General features: G+C 40.5%; 1 protein-coding gene across 4 annotated transcripts in view; it reads left to right on the top strand.

The window, feature by feature from the left end:
* Window positions 1-19673, top strand: part of CDK14 (cyclin dependent kinase 14) — a 572715-nt gene that overhangs the window by 94668 nt on the left and 458374 nt on the right. For 2 of the 4 annotated variants that reach the window (XM_032304316.1, XM_032304317.1), the window contains exon 1: window positions 15791-16063. The exons of 1 other annotated variant lie outside the window; for it this stretch is intronic. In XM_032304316.1, the coding sequence (XP_032160207.1) occupies window positions 15881-16063 (183 nt within the window). In that variant the 5' untranslated portion in view covers window positions 15791-15880. Of the gene's footprint in view, window positions 1-15790; window positions 16064-16305; window positions 16445-19673 lie in introns of those variants that run through there. One more of the 4 variants, XM_032304319.1, reaches the window with a different exon arrangement.

Raw genomic sequence — 19673 nt, 5'->3', positions numbered from 1 at the left:
CTCTAAAACTCAGGTCTGCACACAAGACCCTTCATGATTTGTCTGCTTTCAGTGTTACCCCAAGCCTCACCTTTCACCCATCCTAGCTCTCTCCCCACATTTCCTGTAGGGAACCCCTTCATTCCTGTAACGATGTTACCATATTTCCTACCTCATTTGTTGTGCCCATGCTGCTCTTTCTGTGTAAACATCCCCTAGCTAACATTATAAGGCTGTAAAAATATAACTTGGAAAGTATTTAATGACTCCTTTTGGCATTATACCATTTGTATTAAAGGAGTAAACAGTAGAAATGTGTATTGTCTATTCCCATAAGCAGTGAGTAAGAGCGTAGGAATGATTCTTTGTGTATTCATCCAACAAATATTTATCGAGCACCTACTTGCTGGGCACCATGTTTGGCCCTAGAGATTTAAGAGTGAACAAGACAAGAGACATCCTGGCCACCAAGGAAACGTTTACTTCAGTGAGGATGACAGACAGATAACAAATAGAGGTAGAGTGGTCGGGAAGAAGTGCAAGAAGTAGCACGCAAAGCAAGGGCAGTGGGAGGAGACTCATGAGGGGACGTGTTAATAGAGTGGTCGGGGTAAGTATATCTGAGAGGGTGACATCTGAGTGTAGATTTGAAAGAAAGGGGGGAGCAAACGGGGAGAATATCTGGAGGAAGAGAGTACAGTGGCCTTGAGAACCCGAGGGGTGTAATGTTCTTAAGAAACAGGAAGGATCATTTATTCTTCTCCTACCCCCTTAACGCCCCCACGTTGCATCTCCACTTTGGGATTGGGAGGGAGACAAACCATAAGTGACTCTTAATCTCACAAAACAGACTGAGGGTTGCTGGGGGGAGGGGGGTTGGGAGAAGGGGGGTGCGGTTATGGACATTGGGGAGGGTATGTGCTTTGGTGAGTGCTGTGAAGTGTGTAAACCTGGCGATTCACAGACCTGTACCCCTGGGGATAAAAATATATTATATGTCTATAAAAATTAATTAATTTTAAAAAAGCTTAAAAAAAAAAACAGGAAGGAGCTTAGGGTGGCTAGGGGACAAGGAACAAGGGGACTGGTAAGAAGGTCAGAAAAGTTGCCCCTTGCTGGTCATGGTTAAGATGTAGCATTTGGTTCTAAGTTAGAAACTGTTGAGTTTTGAGCAGGACAGTGATACTTTCTAAAACCCTGGTTGTTGTGTATAGACTAGGCCCGGGGGGAAGAATGGGAGAGTAGCAGCAGAGAGCTAAGTTAGGAAGTTGCTTTGATCATTCAGAGATGCATGGTGGCTTAGACTAGGGTGGAAGCAGTGGTGGTGCTGAGAAGTGGTTGGCTCTGGTATAGGCTCTGAAAATAGCACTGAGAGAACTAGCTGTTGGGTTGGATGGAGAATATCAGAGAGAACAATCGAGGGTTCTCAGGTTTTTGTGTGGGGAGATCAAGTGTATTAATGGTAAGGACATTTATTGAGATGTAGACTGTTGGGGTTGGAAGGGTATGAAATCAGGAATTTGGTTTTGGACCCGGTAAGTTTGAGATTCATTTTGGATACCTAAAAGGAATTGTCCTATAATGAGTTGAATGGGTGAGTCTAGGGACAAGGGAAAGGTAAGGCCTAGAGATATAAATTTGGGAACTGTCAGTGTATCGATGGCATTTAAACCATGATGTTGAAGATCCGCTAAAGACTGAATAGAGACAGCTATGAAAAGAGATCCAAATCTCACTCCTGGGACACCACCATCTTTGGAAGTTGGGAAGAAAAAGGAACCTCCAGCAAAGGAGACTGAGGAGTTGAGCTAATTAGACAGGAAGAAAACTAGCCGTGGAGCCCAAGTGACGAAAGAGTTTCAGGAAGGAGCAGGTGATTATTTGTGCCAGTTGCTGCTGAAAGGTCCAGGCGAGGTCTGGGAATTACCCACTGGAATTGGCATGTGGAGGCCACAGCTGACCATGGGTAGAATGGAGAGGACAGAGATCTGATTAAAATGAACTTAAAGGGAGTTTTTGCTTTTGTTGTTATTACTTTTTGCTGTCAAAAAATCAGTGCCATGACCCATATGTGGCTATCATTTTGAGATATATACATATGTTAAATGATTGCATTGCAAACCTGAAACTAATACAATGCTATATGTCAGTTATATCTCAGTTTTTGTTTTTGTTTTTGTTTTTTAAAGCGAAAGAATGAAAGGAGAAGCAGCAGAACTAATTGGGGTTAACTACTCTTTTTGAAGAATTTTGTCTAACAGGGAACAGAGTTATGAAGCTTATAGCGAGGAAGGGGTGCAGGATCAAGACAGATTAAGGTAGAAGACAACTTTGGGAAGGCTAGCTTCATTCCTCTCCCCTCTTTTTTGTGAAACAAGAAGACATGCTTTAGCTGAAGCAATTCTTAGCTCTAATATTTACAGCCCCTATAAACATGAGAAAATTGTCATTGAAAGAGAAGGGCTTATGACATTCTCTATGGTATTAAAAAATCATTTTGTAAGGTATCAGATTTTGGCACAGTTACAATGTACTTTCTTCTTTTAAATTTCCAGGTGTTAGATGGTGTCTTTGAACTGATAACAAAGCTGAACTGCCCTGTGTGAGAGCATTCTATAAACCTAGGAGTAATTTTAGAGTAAAAATTTTAGAGAGGGCTTGCATGACTGAAGCAAGATTGATGGCAGTTACAGTATTGCAATTCTTTTAGAATGGAGTTAAAAGACTCAGACATTTTCCCAATAAAAAGAACTGTTGGATGGACTTGCCAGTTGTTAAAAAAAAAAAAGTTCTTAAGTAATACTTGCAGAAAATTAGCTAATACATGCTACTTCATGCTTGTCCTGATAGGTTGGGTTAGTTTTAGTTAAAATTAACTGTGCACATAATTACATGCTTATTTTATATTTTTTGTGTGTGGGGGACATATCCTGGAGAAAGGGTCATCTTCAGAGTCCTGTGGTTGGTGGTATTTTCCACTTGTGCTTACATACACTGTTCTAACAGTAATTACTTTTAAACATTTTATTTATTTGACAGAGTATAGAGACAGCAAGAGAGGGAACATAAGAAGGAGGAGTGGAGAAGGAGAAGCAGACTCCCCACTGAGCAGGGAGCCCTATGTGGGGCCCAATCCCAGGACCCTGAGATCTTGACCTGAGCCAAAGGCAGATGTTTAACCAACTAAGCCACCCAGACACCTCTGTCTTACGTACTATTAAAATACAGTTTCTTAGTCATACTACCTTATGCTACTTGCACAGAGAAGTGAAATACTTTGGTAAATGAAAGAGCAGGATGACAGTTGAGGCTTAGCACATGTGGGTAGACTGCTTCTACATAGATCTCATCATACACTTTAATTTTAATAAGAGAGCAGATTATTTGTGTGTGTTTCATAAGCTGATGCACCAAAATTTTATTCCTTCTTTGATCAGATAGAACATTTTGTTTAGTGCAGTCTCAGAAGATAGAGTCTTGCTTCCTGATTGGCATTGATTATCTTAAAACACCCCCAATTCTTTTGGAAATATGTGCATGCCAATTTAGAACTGTTTGTTTGAAAAGTTTCTAGGTTGCCCCTGGCAAAATTGATTCTTGATGAGTTTTTGTTTTCTAATTTTCTCTTGTCCAGAGAGTTTCCAGTGGCAGCCAGTTGTGAATACATTATGTGGCTGATTTTTCTGTTGGTAGATGTAAAGTTTACCTCTTCTAGCATTCAGTACTCCCTAAATTTCCCTTGCATGTCCTGATGGTGGTAAAATCTCTTGCTGTCAGTCTAATCTGTTCAATAAGCCTTGTCTTTGAAGTTTCATTATGTAACCATGGATTCTCAGTTTTAACGACTCTTAAGCTGCAGCTTTGTAGTTACAATAGAGAAATGTGATAGAAGAGGAAGAAAGTCTGGAGAGGGGGGTTGTGGGGAGGAAGGAGGAGGAATCAGAGTGAGCTAAGCTTTCTCATTAAAACTCATAGAGAACTCTACATAGCTCCTTCTACCTTTAGCCAAAGGAAATACCAAGAAAGGCTATAGGGTAGTACATATAGCTGTTAAAAAAGTAGTTGAATTTAATGGAATGGTACAAGAGCACAGTGTAGTCACAATTGCAATAGAAATAGAAATACAGATATCGGAGAAGAATCAGTAGGAATTGGTGGACATAAAGAGTGACTGAGAAAATGAGCCTGACGGCCATGGTTGCTGCAGAAGGAAGTGCCCAGGCTGATCTGAGCCAAGAGAACCAAGACCAGTAGCAGACCTCATGCAGAAGTGCGAGCCTCAGGGGTGTCTGATGTGCCCAAAGGCTTTTGCATTATGTAAAAAACCTTTGTTTTACTGAATGCTGTTCTGAGCAGTTTAGACACCAGTTAGCCTCACAGGTATTGTTATTTTTCAATACCTCTAAGGTATTGAATGATAATAATACTAATGTATTATTATTATTATTATATTATATTAATATTATATTATATTATAATATATTATTATTATATTAGAGGTATTGAATACTAATACTAATACTAGTAAAGTACTGTTATTATCATACATTAGGTATCTTGTCCAAGGTCAGGAACCCAGGTTTGTCTGGTTCTTGAGCTCACGTTCTTTTCCATGTAGCTGTGTACCCATCTATATGGTTTCATCTATGATGTCTCCTTTCTCTTTCTCAAACCTGTTTTGTTCCTTAGGGTTTTGCCTTAAGGAACCTTGTTGGAAAGGAAATACCTGAATGCAGTTCTGCACCCACTTGGGGCTCCTTAAAGTCAAGTGGTCTTCCGGGGGCTGCAATAACTTTGTGCCCATAGTAGGTATGGGTTGTGGTGGGGTCAGTCTGGAAGTAAGAATTTTTTGTTTTTTTAATACGAACTTTTATATGAATTGAAGTTTCTTTGAATGGTTAGGAGAAACAGTGACTATATAGGGACTCAGCTGTTTCAGTGGAGGACCAATAAAACCAAATTAGTCAGTTTGGCCTTTGTATTGTGTTAGGTAAAACGTTACCTTCCCTGAATTAGAATCAGGACTGGGGAGAGGAATGACAGCTAATCATGGTCTCCAAGTTGCCCATGACTAGCTGTTGCAACATTTCTCAAAACTCAGTTTTCCTTAAGGAATATGGAAAAAGAGTTTGGTTGACTGCATTGTGGGTCACTAGGAAAAAACACATCTTTGAACCAGATGGTCAGGCAGTGTACTTGGAGTCCCTGGAGTCCATCCAAATAATCTTCCACCAAAGGGGAGAAAAGAACCATTGTTTGTGAGGGTTCAAATGGTGGAAGTTGTTCAACTCTTCTAGGCTGTGCTCCTGGGATATTACAAAGGTTCTTTGTTAAGCTATCAAATTACATCCAGATAGAGATAACAGTTCTTGTTCTAAGAGTGATCATTGCTAGTTTTTGGATATACATTTTCCACCAACATCTTGCCTCTTGAATTCTTTGTGACTCTAGTATTCAGAGCTTGATTACATACCTGAAGTGAAAATCTGACAGTTTTCACTTTACCTGTGAAGCTTTCCTCGTTTTGAGTTCTTGTAGTATTTTCTTTTATATTCTGCAGTGGCAATTATTTCTTGTATTGTACAGTACAGTGTATCCCACTGTCTGTGAGGACAGCAGTTGTGTCTCATTCATCTCTATACCTCCTATGGTGCTTAATACAAAGCTCAATAAATGGTTGGTAAATGAATAGAGAGTGAAAAAAATCCTTTAGTAATGAAATACAGAAAATGTAGTTTACTCTGTCTTCTTTACATACTCCACACATCCCTAGTGTACTTTTGTGACTTTTTCTAAAATTCCCTTGCTGTTACTTGTTTAATTTTTAATAACCCTCTTTCTTTCATGGCCAGAAAGCCTTTAAAGCCCGGGTCAGTGTAACAAACTGATTTCCCTTTTATAATTCCAGTGACATTTCTTAGTTACATATGGGTGGTGATATTTACCAGCAGTTATAAATGGTATTTGCAAGGCCAGATCAGTTTAGTATCATTTATGTACTGTGCCTAAAATCTGAATATGTGCTATCCCAGCAACTTGTGTGGTTAAACTAATTGGTTTGAGTATTTAGGCTTCTACAGGTGCAGATAACTGACTCAGTGGTAATGTTCCATGTTTCATGGCAGCTATACAACCCCAGTAAATTATAAGAATAAATTTAAAAGTTTAATATATATGATAATTTAGTACAAATTTATAGAAATAGTAGTATGTACCGTAGGTATGTGAAGCTGCTTTGTGAAAACATTTGGCCGCTATTAAACCCATCCTTTCCTACTGTCATTTGAGTCGACATCAACCGTCAATCTCTTCTTCCTGGGGTTTAAAACAGCGTGTCTATGAAGCATCTTAGCCACAGCTCTAGCATCCATGCTTCACCCTAGGCGCCCATCCTTTTGTACATATATTTCCGCATGCACAAGCACTCTTGGTTACAAGGAACTGAAAATCAGCTCAAAGTGTTTAGGGGAGAAAATGGGATTTATGGGGAGGTTAGCGTGACACGACCTCATTTTAAGAAGTCAGCCAACTGGGACACCTGGGTGGCTCAGGTGGTTAAGTGTCTGCCTTCAGCTCAGGTCATGATCCTGGGGTCCTAGGATCGAGTCCCGCATTGGGCTCCTTCCTCAGCAGGGAGCCTGCTTCTCTTTCTGCCTACTGCTCCCCCTCCTTGGGGGAGCCAGCCAGGCAGTGCTGAGGACTCAGCTGCTGGGAATACAGTTTCAGTGCCTTCTGTCTCTTGCCCTCATCTCTACTCTTACTCCTTGTCCTTGTCAGTTTCAGGATTTCATTCCAACCTCTCTTCAGGACTTGACACCAGTGGCTTCTCAGCTGATGCTTTCTCTGCTTTGCCACCATCAGGAGTAGAGGGGTAGGGTCCAGTTCAGCTCTGGCTGGCAAAGTCCCAGGGAACAATGGCCTAAGTTGGATGGCTGGCCTGGTGCTGGACAGGACACACCCCTCTCTAGCCTGCAGTGCATGGCGCCAGGGGAGGAACCTTTCCAGGAACCAGCTTGTTTTTGTAACCATTCAAGTGAAACATTCCACAAGAAGTGGCAGAAAGGACTCAACCAGTATTTGAGTGCTGCTGTCCTTAGTGTTTCACTGGATATGAAAGGAATGTAGGAGTAAAAGCATTTCAGAACTGGTAACATCCCTGCTACTTACGCATTTTTGCCTCGAACCTCCTTCTCTGTTACACAACGGAGATAGGACTGGTTATGTGATCATCTGACAAATGATTACCTTGGTTTGCTTTCTGTTCTTTGAGGAAGGTGTATGTGTGGTTTCAGAGTGATCTAAATCATACCAGCATTAGCTTGAAAAGGCAAAATACCAAAACACTGGCCAAAGGGAAGTTAATTAAATTACACAGGAACACTGGTTTTAATTTCAGTTGAGAGTTTTTTCAGTTGGTTATCTTTTCATTATTGTGCTTATTGTTGAATGAATAACATTGTTATCCATTCTTTTCTATGGGATTTTTAGGGGTATTTTATTTTTAGGGGTACAGAGTAAGACAAAGGAAGAAAATTATTTAATAAATCCTTATTATTTTAATATTTTGAAGTTTATACTAGATCAGTAGCAGGGAACTTGTAGATTAAAAAATGTCAAAGGTGACTTGACATTTCTGTCTGTTTGACAGGTTCATTTAGACAAGTTTTCTTCCTTTAGGATTCTCCTGATTTTCTAACTAAGTAGAATTTTGGAAAGCTGGTCAAAAGTTTCTAAAGGCGATAAAGCTGACTTATAACCCTGAACTAGAAAACTTTTTCTTCCCTTTTCATAGTTAACATTAAAAAACTTAAGTAAGTTTTTAAAAAGAGACTTAGCTCTTTAAGAAGCTTTTAATAGTCTTGGATTTGTAGCTTCTCTCCATCCTGGAATCCTGACATCAGGAAGAGAGAAAATCCTCACATCTTTCCTCAGTGCCTTTTGCCTTTCTTCTTGCTTCTACCTGAGTCTTTTTTTGTGTCTGCCACTGAAGTCTTATAATTTAATTCACATTTCTAAGATCATATTAGTTCTAGACATTTGGAATTCTCTGATACTGTTCTTTGTGAATATGGTCTTGGTAAGATTGCTTTTATACCTGGGTCTCTGGCTTAGTTTCTCATACTTGGGATATGGCACCCCATCAAAAAATCAGTTGTGATTTTGCAAGGGTGTGGGTGGGAAAAACCGCACTTGGCCATGCAGATACCCAGGCATTTTCTGTTACTTGAATAAATAATTAATACATAGTGTGTATAGCAACCATGTAATGTGTATTTTAATGCAACGTCTTATGTGCCAAGGATTCGAAATTTAACTGAGGAGAAGCAAAGACTCAGGCATAGACAAGTTGTTTCCCAGGATAATTGAGGACAAGATCAGGAAACAAAACATATAGAAAGGAGGAAGATTGTTCCCTAAAAAAGAGGAGACTGAACCCCTGGTTAGAAGCAGAACTGTGATCAGACATCACATTTTTTTTTTTTTAAGATTTTTTTTTTTTTTTTTTTTTTGGTTATTTATTTATTTGACAGAGAGGGAGAGATCACAAGTAGGCAGAGAAAGAGAGGGGAAAGCAGGCCCTCCACAGAGCAGAGAGCCTGATTCAGGGCTCGATCCCAGGACCCTGAGGCCATGGCCTGAGTTGAAGGCAGAGGCCTAACCTGAGCCACCTAGGTGCCCCCAGACATCATATTTTTAAAGGAGACAAAAAGAAGTCCTGCCTTTTTATTACTGTAATCTGTATCTACCTGTTTTTGTTATTAGGATTCATGAAAATCAACTTTCCATGCTGTTTTTTGACAAACATAATCTAAAGTTTGCTTGTAGGGTGCCTGGGTGGCTCAGTCATTAAGGGTCTGCCTTCAGCTCAGGTCATGATCCCAGGGTCCTGGGATTGAGCCCTGCATCGGGCTCCCTGCTCAGTGGGGAGCCTACTGGTCCCTCTCCAACTCCCCATGTTTGTGTTCCCTCTCTCGCTATCTCTCTCTGTCATAAACAAATAAAATCTTTAAAAAAAATTAGGTTTCCTTGCTATAGCTCTGTCTTTGGGCTTTTAATCTCCAACTTAGATGATGTTCATAATTGAACTTTTTCACCTGGACATGTTTTCTGCAGTTCGTGGTGACCAACATAGGATTTATCTTTAGCCAAGAAACAAACCTAGAGCATCTGTTGTATGTAGGACCCAGTGTCAGCACTGTAGGGAAGTCAGAGATGAAGAAGATATGGCGTGTGTGTGTGTGTGTGTGTGTGTGTGTGTGTGTGTGTGTGTTATGATTATGGTTATGGTTTTTGTTTGTGCTCTGGATGCATGGATTTTGAATGGTCTCCCCTTAGTCTTATTTTCCCCATAGGCCTTCATGTTTTTAGGGTGCATTTTAACAAAATGCAGCATTTTTCAAGAACAAATTTCTTGGGTTGTGATAGAATTACCTGTATTTACTGATGGGATTGGTTCATTTTTTCTCCTCTAGAATCCAGAAAACACTCAGAGTTATGTAAATATTAAGAAGAAAATCCTAAGGTTTCTGTGAAATGCCAGAGTGATACATGGATATTTTTGGTATTGAGAAAGTATTTTAAATAAATGACATTTCTCTGAATATATGGAAGTCTAAGCAATGACTAGCATTAGTGGAGAAGAATTAAGTCATAAATTTTTTAGTGTTTATTAAAAAATAAAGGTTTAGGTTTACTAAAACCTTGTGAGCATTTTTAAAACAATCATAACATGAACATTTCACTGTAAAACTTTGCAGTAGAAAAAAATTGCTAGGGTCGCCTGGATCTATAATAATTTGAAATTCAGCCACTTTTTGGGGGGAATTTCTGTCTTTTCTCTATCACTTTTGAAAATAAAATATCTTCTTCATGAGACTTAAAAGTTTATTGAAAGTAATTCATAAGGCAGACTTACTGTATTAGATTTATATGCATAAAGTAGACTTTGCTGTTACCCCTTTCCTAACTTTATTTCCTTATTTTTCTTTTCTCTTTTTTTGGTTAAAAAAAAAAAACAGAACAAAACCAAAAGAAGAGCTTTCTCTATTCCTTTCTTCAATACTTATTTTTTGTTTGGGTTCCTTTTTTATCCGGGGAGGCAATCTGTCTGTTAGACTGTACTCCTGTGAGGGTCAGGGATCTGACAGCCTTGTAGGTCTGAGATGGCTCCAGGGAAGCTGATAGGAAATAAGTATTTCTGCCCAGGTGAGAAGTACCACAGAGCCCATAGGGAATAGCTTCTTGTTCTGAGGGGGTGGGGGTGTTACTAGGCTTGTACTTCTCCATGCAGAAGAAAGTTCCTGGTTCTGCTTTGCACCCCCCTATTCTCACAGTTGAACGAACCTGTATTCACAGTGTTCTAATAAGCCTGTTTGTCTAGTTGCTCAAGTGTAGGGATGGTTGAGGAAGCTTGTGGCAAGACTGGGAAGAGTGTGGTAGTCTTAGGAGGAGGTGGCATGTTTAGAGCCTTAAGGAAGGAAGCCTTATGGCAAAGAGAATAAACCATAGTGATGATGCAAAAGGATGCATGGATGTCAGGTCTGGAGATCAGGTGTCAGTGACCCTGTATACTCTTGGTAAATCCTCGTGGCTGTCACTAATGTTCACGAGGGACCCAGTCGTCATCAGTTGAAGATGAGACTGTGTTTATTATAATTCATTTGAAAAGTCAGCAAAATGTATGATATACTTTTTAAGTTAAAAAATATCATATATGAAGGCAGATACTTCCAGGGATCAATTTTTGTTTTCCTGAAAAAATGACCTAAGCAGATAGAGGTCAGATTCTAGCATTTTTATATGTCAGTTTTCTTTCTTATCTTTTCCTTTATATTTATCAAGATGATGTTTTTACAAGACTTTTGTAAATAGACCCTCTATTTTAACATCTGTTATTGTCCTTCTGTGGTTGGTTTCAGATACATCTCGATGTCCTGTAATAAAGATAGTCTTAATGGCAGTGGATTGTGAATCTTGTACGACATGAACATAATGACTAATTTCCCGTAGTTTTGCCTTCTAGCCTGTTTTTTCATTTCTGCTTTAAGGCCAAGCTTGTGTATATATACATTGACACTATATTTTCCCCACACATTCTCCCCATTCATTCCTAAAGGTTCCCGTCTGTTTCCATTCTTGGGAGCCCACAGAATTTGTCTGAACAACAGTCATCAGCAGCAGCTCTTCCTAATATTTATTTATTCAGCAGGTACTGAGTGCTATCCTGGGGGCTGGGGACACCAGTAGAAGCCCGTGCTGTGGAGCCTTTTACATGCCAGTGGGGGCAGAAGACAAACAAATAAATACATTAGATGGTGCAGCAAATTTGGTGCGAAGAAGAGGGTAACCAGGGAGGGCTCCGTGGAGGAGATTACTGACATCCAACTGAGTAATGAGAAGGTGTCAGCCAAGATTTTCTGAGGAAGAACATTCTAGGCAGTGAGAGCAGCACAGACAGATTCCTAAGGCAGGAATTAGCTCTGAGGAGAAGAAACATTGGGGTGCCTGGGTGGCTCAGTCGTTATGCCTCTGCCTTCAGCTCAGGTCATGATCCTGGGCATCCTGGGATAGAGCCCTGCATTGGGCTTTCTACTCACGGGGAAGCCTGCTTCTCCCTCTCCCACTCCCCTTGCTTGTGTTCCTTCTCTTGCGGTCTCTCTCTGTCAAATAAATAAATAAATAAAATCTTTAAAAACAAAACAAAAAGAAGAAGAAAAGAAACATTGTCTATTGTGACTGAAGCATGGACTGGTAAGTGCTGGGGGGGCCCTGCTCAGTTCTGCTTGGTCAGTGATGACCAGTCCAGGCGTAAACAAGGCCAGCCTTCTTGCTTCAGGTGGGACAAATGTTGGGTGTGGTTTTTTCCTTCTGAGACCACTCTTCCTTGCTTTCCCCCATCTTCCCTGTCCTGCCTCCTCACTCCCTTTCTCTGAGAGCATGTCCTCAGTAAATTAGGCGAACAAGAATCCTGGCTGAGCTCCATTTCTAGGAGATTAGAAACCTAAGACACATAAGTGAGCTTCTGACTATTTTTTGCAGACTGTGAGTGAATAGCCTCCCCGCTTGCCCCTGCACCTCCAGTCCGTTCTACGCCATTGCCTTGTTGTAAAATGAAAAAATCCCACCCAGCTGCTGTGCTGCTTACAGTCTTTTAGTGCCTTCCTGTTGGATTAAATGGCAACTTCCTGTTGGATAAAAGCCCTAACTTCTTAGCATGGCTTACAGGTCTGTTATGCTCTGGCATCCAGCCATCTTTCCCTCAGCCTTCCCAGCTGCCACCAGTCTATTTACTGCTCCGTGGTTTCCTTAGACAGCTTCCAGTTTCAGGCCTCTGATCCTTTTGTCCTGTCCTGCTGTTCCTCACATGCCCTCCCCCTTCTGGCCAGTGCCTGGAAGCCTCAGCCTGACGCTCCCTCCTCAGTGAGGTCTTCTCTGAGCCACCCTTATCTGTACCCAACCAAGCACTCCCAAAACACACATTTCAGTATATTATAATCACTTGCTTTATTTTTCACCACTCACTGGGTTCCTTGAATGCAGAGAACATGGAAGTTCCTACTGCTGGGTGCATCAGCACACATCTGTTGAATAAATACATGAAAAAATAAGGGGGAAACTTTATTCAGTGCAGTTTGTTGGTTCTTAAACAGCAAAGCCTCTTGACCATGAACATTATACATGCCCTTATCTACCAACTCTATAGGAAGAAGGACAGGAACTACCTGGGTGGAGTGACTGAAGATAACACTTCCAACATGTTTTTGTTTTTTAAATTTCAGGGAACATTGAATGATGGGGGTGGGGTTAGATTATTTAAGCCCTAAAATATGGATTTGGGAAATTTGTTACTTCTTTTAAATATTCATTTAATATTTTCTGGATAGCTAGCATTGTGTTATATGTTGTGGGGGAATAAAAAAGGAAGCAGTTGATAGAGTTTGTTCCTCAAGGACCTTAAAATGGTGAGCTAGTGAGCTAGTGAGAGTTTTGAGGCAGCATATGATTAAATCTTAAAAATGATTTAAGTAAGAAGCACTTTGGTCCTGAAAAAGGAGTCTGTGGGCTGGAGGGTTGAGCAATCACAAACTAAAACTCAGATTCTTTTTTTTTTTTTTAATTTTTTATTTTTTTATAAACATATATTTTTATCCCCAGGGATACAGGTCCGTGAATCACCAGGTTTACACACTTCACAGCACTCACCAAAGCACATACCCTCCCCAATGTCCATAATCCCACCCCCTTCCCCCAACCCCCCTCCCCCCAGCAACCCTCAGTTTGTTTTGTGAGATTAAGAGTCACGTATGGTTTGTCTCCCTCCCAATTCCATCTTGTTTCATTGATTCTTCTTCTGCCCACTTAAGCCCCCATGTTGCATCACCACTTCCTCATATCAGGGAGATCATATGATAGTTGTCTTTCTCTGCTTGACTTATTTCGCTAAGCATGATACGCTCTAGTTCCATCCATGTTGTCGCAAATGGCAAGATTTCATTTCTTTTGATGGCTGCATAGTATTCCATTGTGTATATATACCACATCTTCTTGATCCATTCATCTGTTGATGGACATCTAGGTTCTTTCCATAGGTTGGCTATTGTGGACATTGCTGCTATAAACATTCGGGTGCACGTGCCCCTTTGGATCACTACGTTTGTATCTTTAGGGTAAATACCCAGTAGTGCAATTGCTGGGTCATAGGGCAGTTCTATTTTCAACATTTTGAGGAACCTCCATGCTGTTTTCCAGAGTGGCTGCACCAGCTTGCATTCCCACCAACAGTGTAGGAGGGTTCCCCTTTCTCCGCATCCTCGCCAGCATCTGTCATTTCCTGACTTGTTGATTTTAGCCATTCTGACTGGTGTGAGGTGATATCTCATTGTGGTTTTGATTTGTATTTCCCTGATGCCGAGTGATATGGAGCACTTTTTCATGTGTCTGTTGGCCATCTGGATGTCTTCTTTGCAGAAATGTCTGTTCATGTCCTCTGCCCATTTCTTGATTGGATTATTTGTTCTTTGGATGTTGAGTTTGCTAAGTTCTTTATAGATTCTTGACACTAGTCCTTTATCTGATATGTCGTTTGCAAATATCTTCTCCCATTCTGTCAGTTGTCTTTTGATTTTGTTAACTGTTTCCTTTGCTGTGCAAAAGCTTTTGATCTTGATGAAATCCCAATAGTTCATTTTTGCCCTTGCTTCCCTTGCCTTTGGCGTTGTTCCTAGGAAGATGTTGCTGCGGCTGAGGTCGAAGAGGTTGCTGCCTGTGTTCTCCTCAAGGATTTTGATGGATTCCTTTCGCACATTGAGGTCCTTCATCCATTTTGAGTCTATTTTTGTGTGTGGTGTAAGGAAAAGGTCCAATTTCATTTTTCTGCATTAAAACTCAGATTCTTATAGGAATGTAGTCCCCTCTGCAGAAATGGTATTCGTGGACCTCAGTAGTTTTTGGATATTAAGGATGGAGCTTTCTCTCTTGGCTTTCCTGAAAAAGGAAGTTCATGATAGTTGTGTTTGAAGAACTTTTTGTAAGTTTTTGAATGAGTTTTTTTGATGCAGAGAAAAATAAAAGTTCAGTATCTTCACAGTGTAATTCAAACGGATGAAGGTGAAGATGGTTTGCAAACGGGAGATGATACCTTCTTCTTCTTCTTCTTCTTCTTTTTCTTCTTCTTCTTCTTCTTTTTTTTAAGGTTTTATTTGTTTGAGACAGAGTGCATGAGCCAGAGGGAGAGGGAGAACTCTCCCCGTTGAGCAGGGAGCGAGCCTGACTACATGGGGCTTGAACCAGGACCCCAGGATTATGACCTTAGCTGAAGGCAGACGCTTAACCAACTGAGCCACCTAGGTGCCCTGGGAGATCATTTCTTTCTTTCTTTCTTTCTTTTTAAAAATTTGACGGACAGAGAGCACTAGTAGGCATAGTAGGCAGAGAGGCAGGCAGAGAGAGAGAGAGAGAGAGAGAGAAGTAGGCTCCCTGCCGAAGCAGAGAGCCCGATGTGGGACTCAGTCCCAGGACCCTGGATCACGACCTGAGCCGAAGGCAGTAGCTTAACCCACTGAGCCACCCAGGCGCCCCGGGAGATCATTTCTTTAAACTGAAGGGAAACCACCTTTCCCGGAGCTTTCTGATTATAAGTGTACCCAGTCCTGTGGGCTGTGAGAATTTTGGCTGCTCACCATTGACATGGTAGTTACCTCCTCTTGTACTTTAATCTCTTAATTAAATAAATATCTGTGAGGTCAGATTTCATGCTTGACTTTTAAAATTTCTAGCCTGAAGTGTTTTTCAGTTGTATCCTTGTGGCTTAACCTAATTTATACCCTTTTGTGATTCTGTTTTTTGAGGATAGGAGGTACTTTGAACAAAGATAAATTGTAGCTTAACCACTCTCCTGTAGGGGTCGCTATAAGAGTAGCCTTTTGGCATTCTTCCTCACCACCCAGCACCCAGCACCCAGCGCTGTGTGGTATGACTTGACATAATTAACCTAAGGGTTTTGGGATCTGGTTTGTGTTGGCATTTTACTTTTGGGAGTGATAGAAGCTCTAACCCCTCCAACCAAGAATTCTGTAGGCTTGTAACTATGTATTTTATCACTTCGGGTTTGTAAGTGCTACACCTGTGCATTTTGAACCTCATTTATTTGGTGCATGTTTATTTTAGAGTTCTCATTATTCCTCATTTGCATATGACAAATATATACACATAGACACATTAAACTATTTTAGTGGCTTTTGCAGCACGAATGATGGTAGCCTTCGTTGGCCTTCTGTAGGACCTCAGATTATTGTTTAATGGGGTTGTCACTCAAGATCCTTACTGGCTTCCTCCAGTGCTTTTAAAAAAATTGAATTGAGTTTGATGGGGTACATCCCCTTGATTAAATGTTTTTCCTCCCATGCAATCAGCATCAGCTGTTTGGCTCCCCTTCTGTATTCTTTTGAAGCAGCCCTGCATTGCAAATCAATATCTTTCTGAAGAGACAGTGTGTTGTGAATCGCCTGGACAGCATATGCACTGTTACTTTGGCTGCAATGCTGCTGCAGAGCCTGGTTACTCTGCCTTCCTGGGAACTCCACAGGCAAGTCCATCGTGTTTGGAGAAAAAAAAAAAAACTAGGTTTTTTTTGGGGGGGGAGAAATGAACTGTTAAAGCTATTGATACTGAATGTTAGCATGTTCTTTGTGTTCTTGTGAACTATTTTTGGTCTTATTCCACTGAGATTAGTTTCTCTTAGGTGATTTCTGGTGTGTTTTTGTGTCTGTGTGTGGTTTTTTTTTTTTTTTTTTTGCTCTTGCTTCCCCCTTTCTTGGTTGTAGTACGGCCGTACCGTTTTCAGCTTGCTAGTGCAGAAAGATGTGAATTCAGTTGCTGTATGAGCCTGGCCTGGTGCAGACACATTGCTAGAGACATGTTAAAGAGTTCCAGGTGAATTGAGCCTGAGAGAGACAACAGCAAAACGGTAAGACAGAGCATGCTTAAAATTAGAGCAGGGTTTTTAATTTGGAGCATCTCGGCAAGTCTGAATCCTGACTCACTCATTTACAACTTGAAAAGGATTCATTTTATGCATGTCATTTCACTCACCCCCTTCTCTTTAACTGCCAGAAACATCACAGATTGATCAAGGGGGGATTTAAATTAGGGATCCGACGGGAGGTTACTCATGGAGAGTCTCTTGAGGCACCCAAGGCTATTGCTTGTAGTTTGTAAACACCAGTAGCAGTGATAAGACGAGGAAAAGGTTTAGCGTCTGTGCTTCTTTGCCATAGCTGAGTGTTATTTCTTCTGAAACTCGCCTTATTTATTATAGCTTAAAGAGATCTTATAGATTGTTTTCCCTGGCTTTGCTTGGCTGAATGCCCTCTGAGGCAAGCCAGTGAAGGACGGGAGACCACATCTTTCATTTGGGTAAACTGATGTCCCTACGTTAGCTAGATTGGTTCTGAGTGGAATAAGCGTCTCTAGTAGATAAGGGCTCTGGGGCTTCCTCTTTGCTCATTCCACCCCCTTCCCTTCTAGAGCACAGAAACATACCTGCTTTAAGTCTGTGCTTTCTGGCAGAGGCCGGGTGTGCTGGTATTTTGCATCATTACACCTGGAGTGGTTATGCTTTCATGTACGGAGGTGATAATCCTTCCTGTGGTTCTGCTTGCAGAGCCGGCTCTAAGAGTGGACTGGGAGCATTTTGGGTTCTAATGGAGAACCCCTGCATGCATGAAGGACTGGGCTAGCAGACAGACTACTCCAGAATGATGCTTACCTGCTTGTGCTGACCATAACAGCTGAGAGACGGAGATGTAAACCTTGATATCTACAGGGGTTGAATTTCTATTTCCATTGTTAATTGGCACACAGTATTAGGGCTAGGGGACAGTCAAAGTTGCAGAACATGTTTTAATATTGTTCAGAATGAGACTTACTACATTACATGGTCCTGGTGGATTTATTAGGGTCCGTCTCCTGTAGAGTTGCTGAATGCCCAGGGTGCCAGCATTTGAGTTTTTGCTTTAAAGATATTCTACGTCTGTATATTTTAACTCAGCAAATCACATAAAATGTAAATAAATGATGCAGATAGTGAAGATCAATTGAGAAGATCATTGGTAACTTGCTGTAGCATGTTGGCCATAAGCCAGCTGTGTATAATTTTGTGACATTAGTATTTTTTAAAAAGAACACCTGATTAATCGATAGACAAATGAGAGAAATTTTTGAGTGGGGCGGGCCACATAAGAGCCCTAAATATCCTTCTATGTTTACTCAACTATTGATTATGAAGGTGAGACATTGATTTTTGGGAATGAATATTTAAATTTTCTTCCAAAGAGAATTCACATTTTCTTTTATTTTCATCACTTATTACTTCCTGAAAAATCAACATGAACTATAAGCTGTTCTTTTCCATACTTCAGTTTTTGTTTTACAATTTTTTTTTTTTCAGTTTAGAAGATGATGTACTCTGTGTTGTTGGCTTTTTTTTTTTTTTCTGAGAGTGATATATTCTAGCTATTTATATTTTTACCTTCACTTTGTATAACCTGTGAGGTTTATTTTTTTGCCCTGTGATAGAAGGAATTGGACATTTGCAAAAAGTAGTTTTTAAAAAGGGGAAGAGTAGAGTAGTTACATGACATTGATTTTATAGTCATAAACTTTAAAAAAAAAAGATTTCATTTATTTGAGAGAGAGAGAAAGAGAACATGAGCAGGGGAGCAGCAGGCAGAGGGAGAGGGAGAAGCAGACTCCCCACTGAGCAGGGAGCCTGATGCAGGGCTCGATGTGGGGTTCCATCCCAGGATCCTGGCATCATGACCTAAACTGAAGCAGATGCTTAACTTACTGAGCCACCCAGGTGTCCCATAATTACACATATTTTAATTCCTCATTCTGCAGACGTTTATTAGCCATCTACTATGTGTAAGACATTATAAGACCTGCTGTGAGGAAGTAAAATGAAGTGATACATTCCCTCGCCTGAAGCAGCTTAGCTGGAGGAGCACTGGTATTTTTCTCTGGAATATGCTCTTTATTCTTTCTTATGAATAAGTAAATTTGATGCTTTTTAAATATTTTCTTTCTTGGAGACTCCTTCTGTTTTTTTTTAATCATTTATTTATTAAACAAACATTTATGGAGAATCTACTGTGTAACAGTGTAACTGCTCTGTAACAGTGAGCCAAAAAGATCTGGGGCCTGTCCTCATGGAACTTACCGTGTACTGTACTCCTTTTTAAGATACTTCCGGGAGAAATGTTGGAGTAGATTTCTTTCATTTGGGGCAATTGCAATACAGATACTGTATGCTTTGATTTTTTTTTTCATTTCTTAAATTGTGGTATAAAATACACATATCACAAAACTTTAACCATTTTTAAGTGCACAGTTCATTGGCAGTAAGTACTTTCACAAGGTATTGCTACCATCACTGCTATCCATTTCCAGAACTTTTCCCATCATCCAAACAGAAAAATTCTATATGCATTAAATAATAATTCCCCATTTTCCCTCCCCCTGGTCCATCCCTGGTAATCTCTAGTTTACTTTCTGTGTCTATGAATTTGCCTCATCAAGTGGAATCATAGAGCATTTATCCTTTTGTGTTTGGTTAATTTCACTTAATCTGTGTTATAGCATGTCCCAGAATTTCTTTATTTTTTAATATATGCTTTGATTTTTTTTTTTCTGGGGGGGGGCACATAGCAAACATTAACCAGGCTCCACGCCCAGTGTGGAGTCCCATATGGGGCTCCATCTCACAACCCTGAGATCATGACCAGAGCTGAAATCAGGAGTCAGACACTTACCCAACTGAGCCACCCAGGTGCCCCAATATATGCTTTGATTTTTATATGGAAAACACCAGAATTCCCCCTTCTCCCTTACATGCTTTCACTAAATCAAGTTTCCATATGGATACCATAATAGATAATCTAGAGATACTAAAACTCGGAGCTTGTAGGATGGGGAAGGGAGTGAGGAACAGTTATGTGTAGAGGGAATAATCGGTGGTTATCTTACATTTGGGTTCTCTACATGGCCTGGTAATTGGGCATGGTAACTGGGCTACTTAGATTTTCATGTCAGTTCTTTGGTGATAGAGAACAACAGCTAAAATATTCAGTGGAAGGCTGGACTGTAGCTTTTGTCATTATTAACATTTTAATTTTACCCCCTCTGCTTCAGTTCCC

This window comes from Mustela erminea, chromosome 11, assembly GCF_009829155.1.
Source record: "Mustela erminea isolate mMusErm1 chromosome 11, mMusErm1.Pri, whole genome shotgun sequence".
Taxonomy (NCBI): domain Eukaryota; kingdom Metazoa; phylum Chordata; class Mammalia; order Carnivora; family Mustelidae; genus Mustela; species Mustela erminea.
Note: the sequence above shows the minus strand (reverse complement) of the source record. Positions and strands in the feature narration are given on the sequence as shown.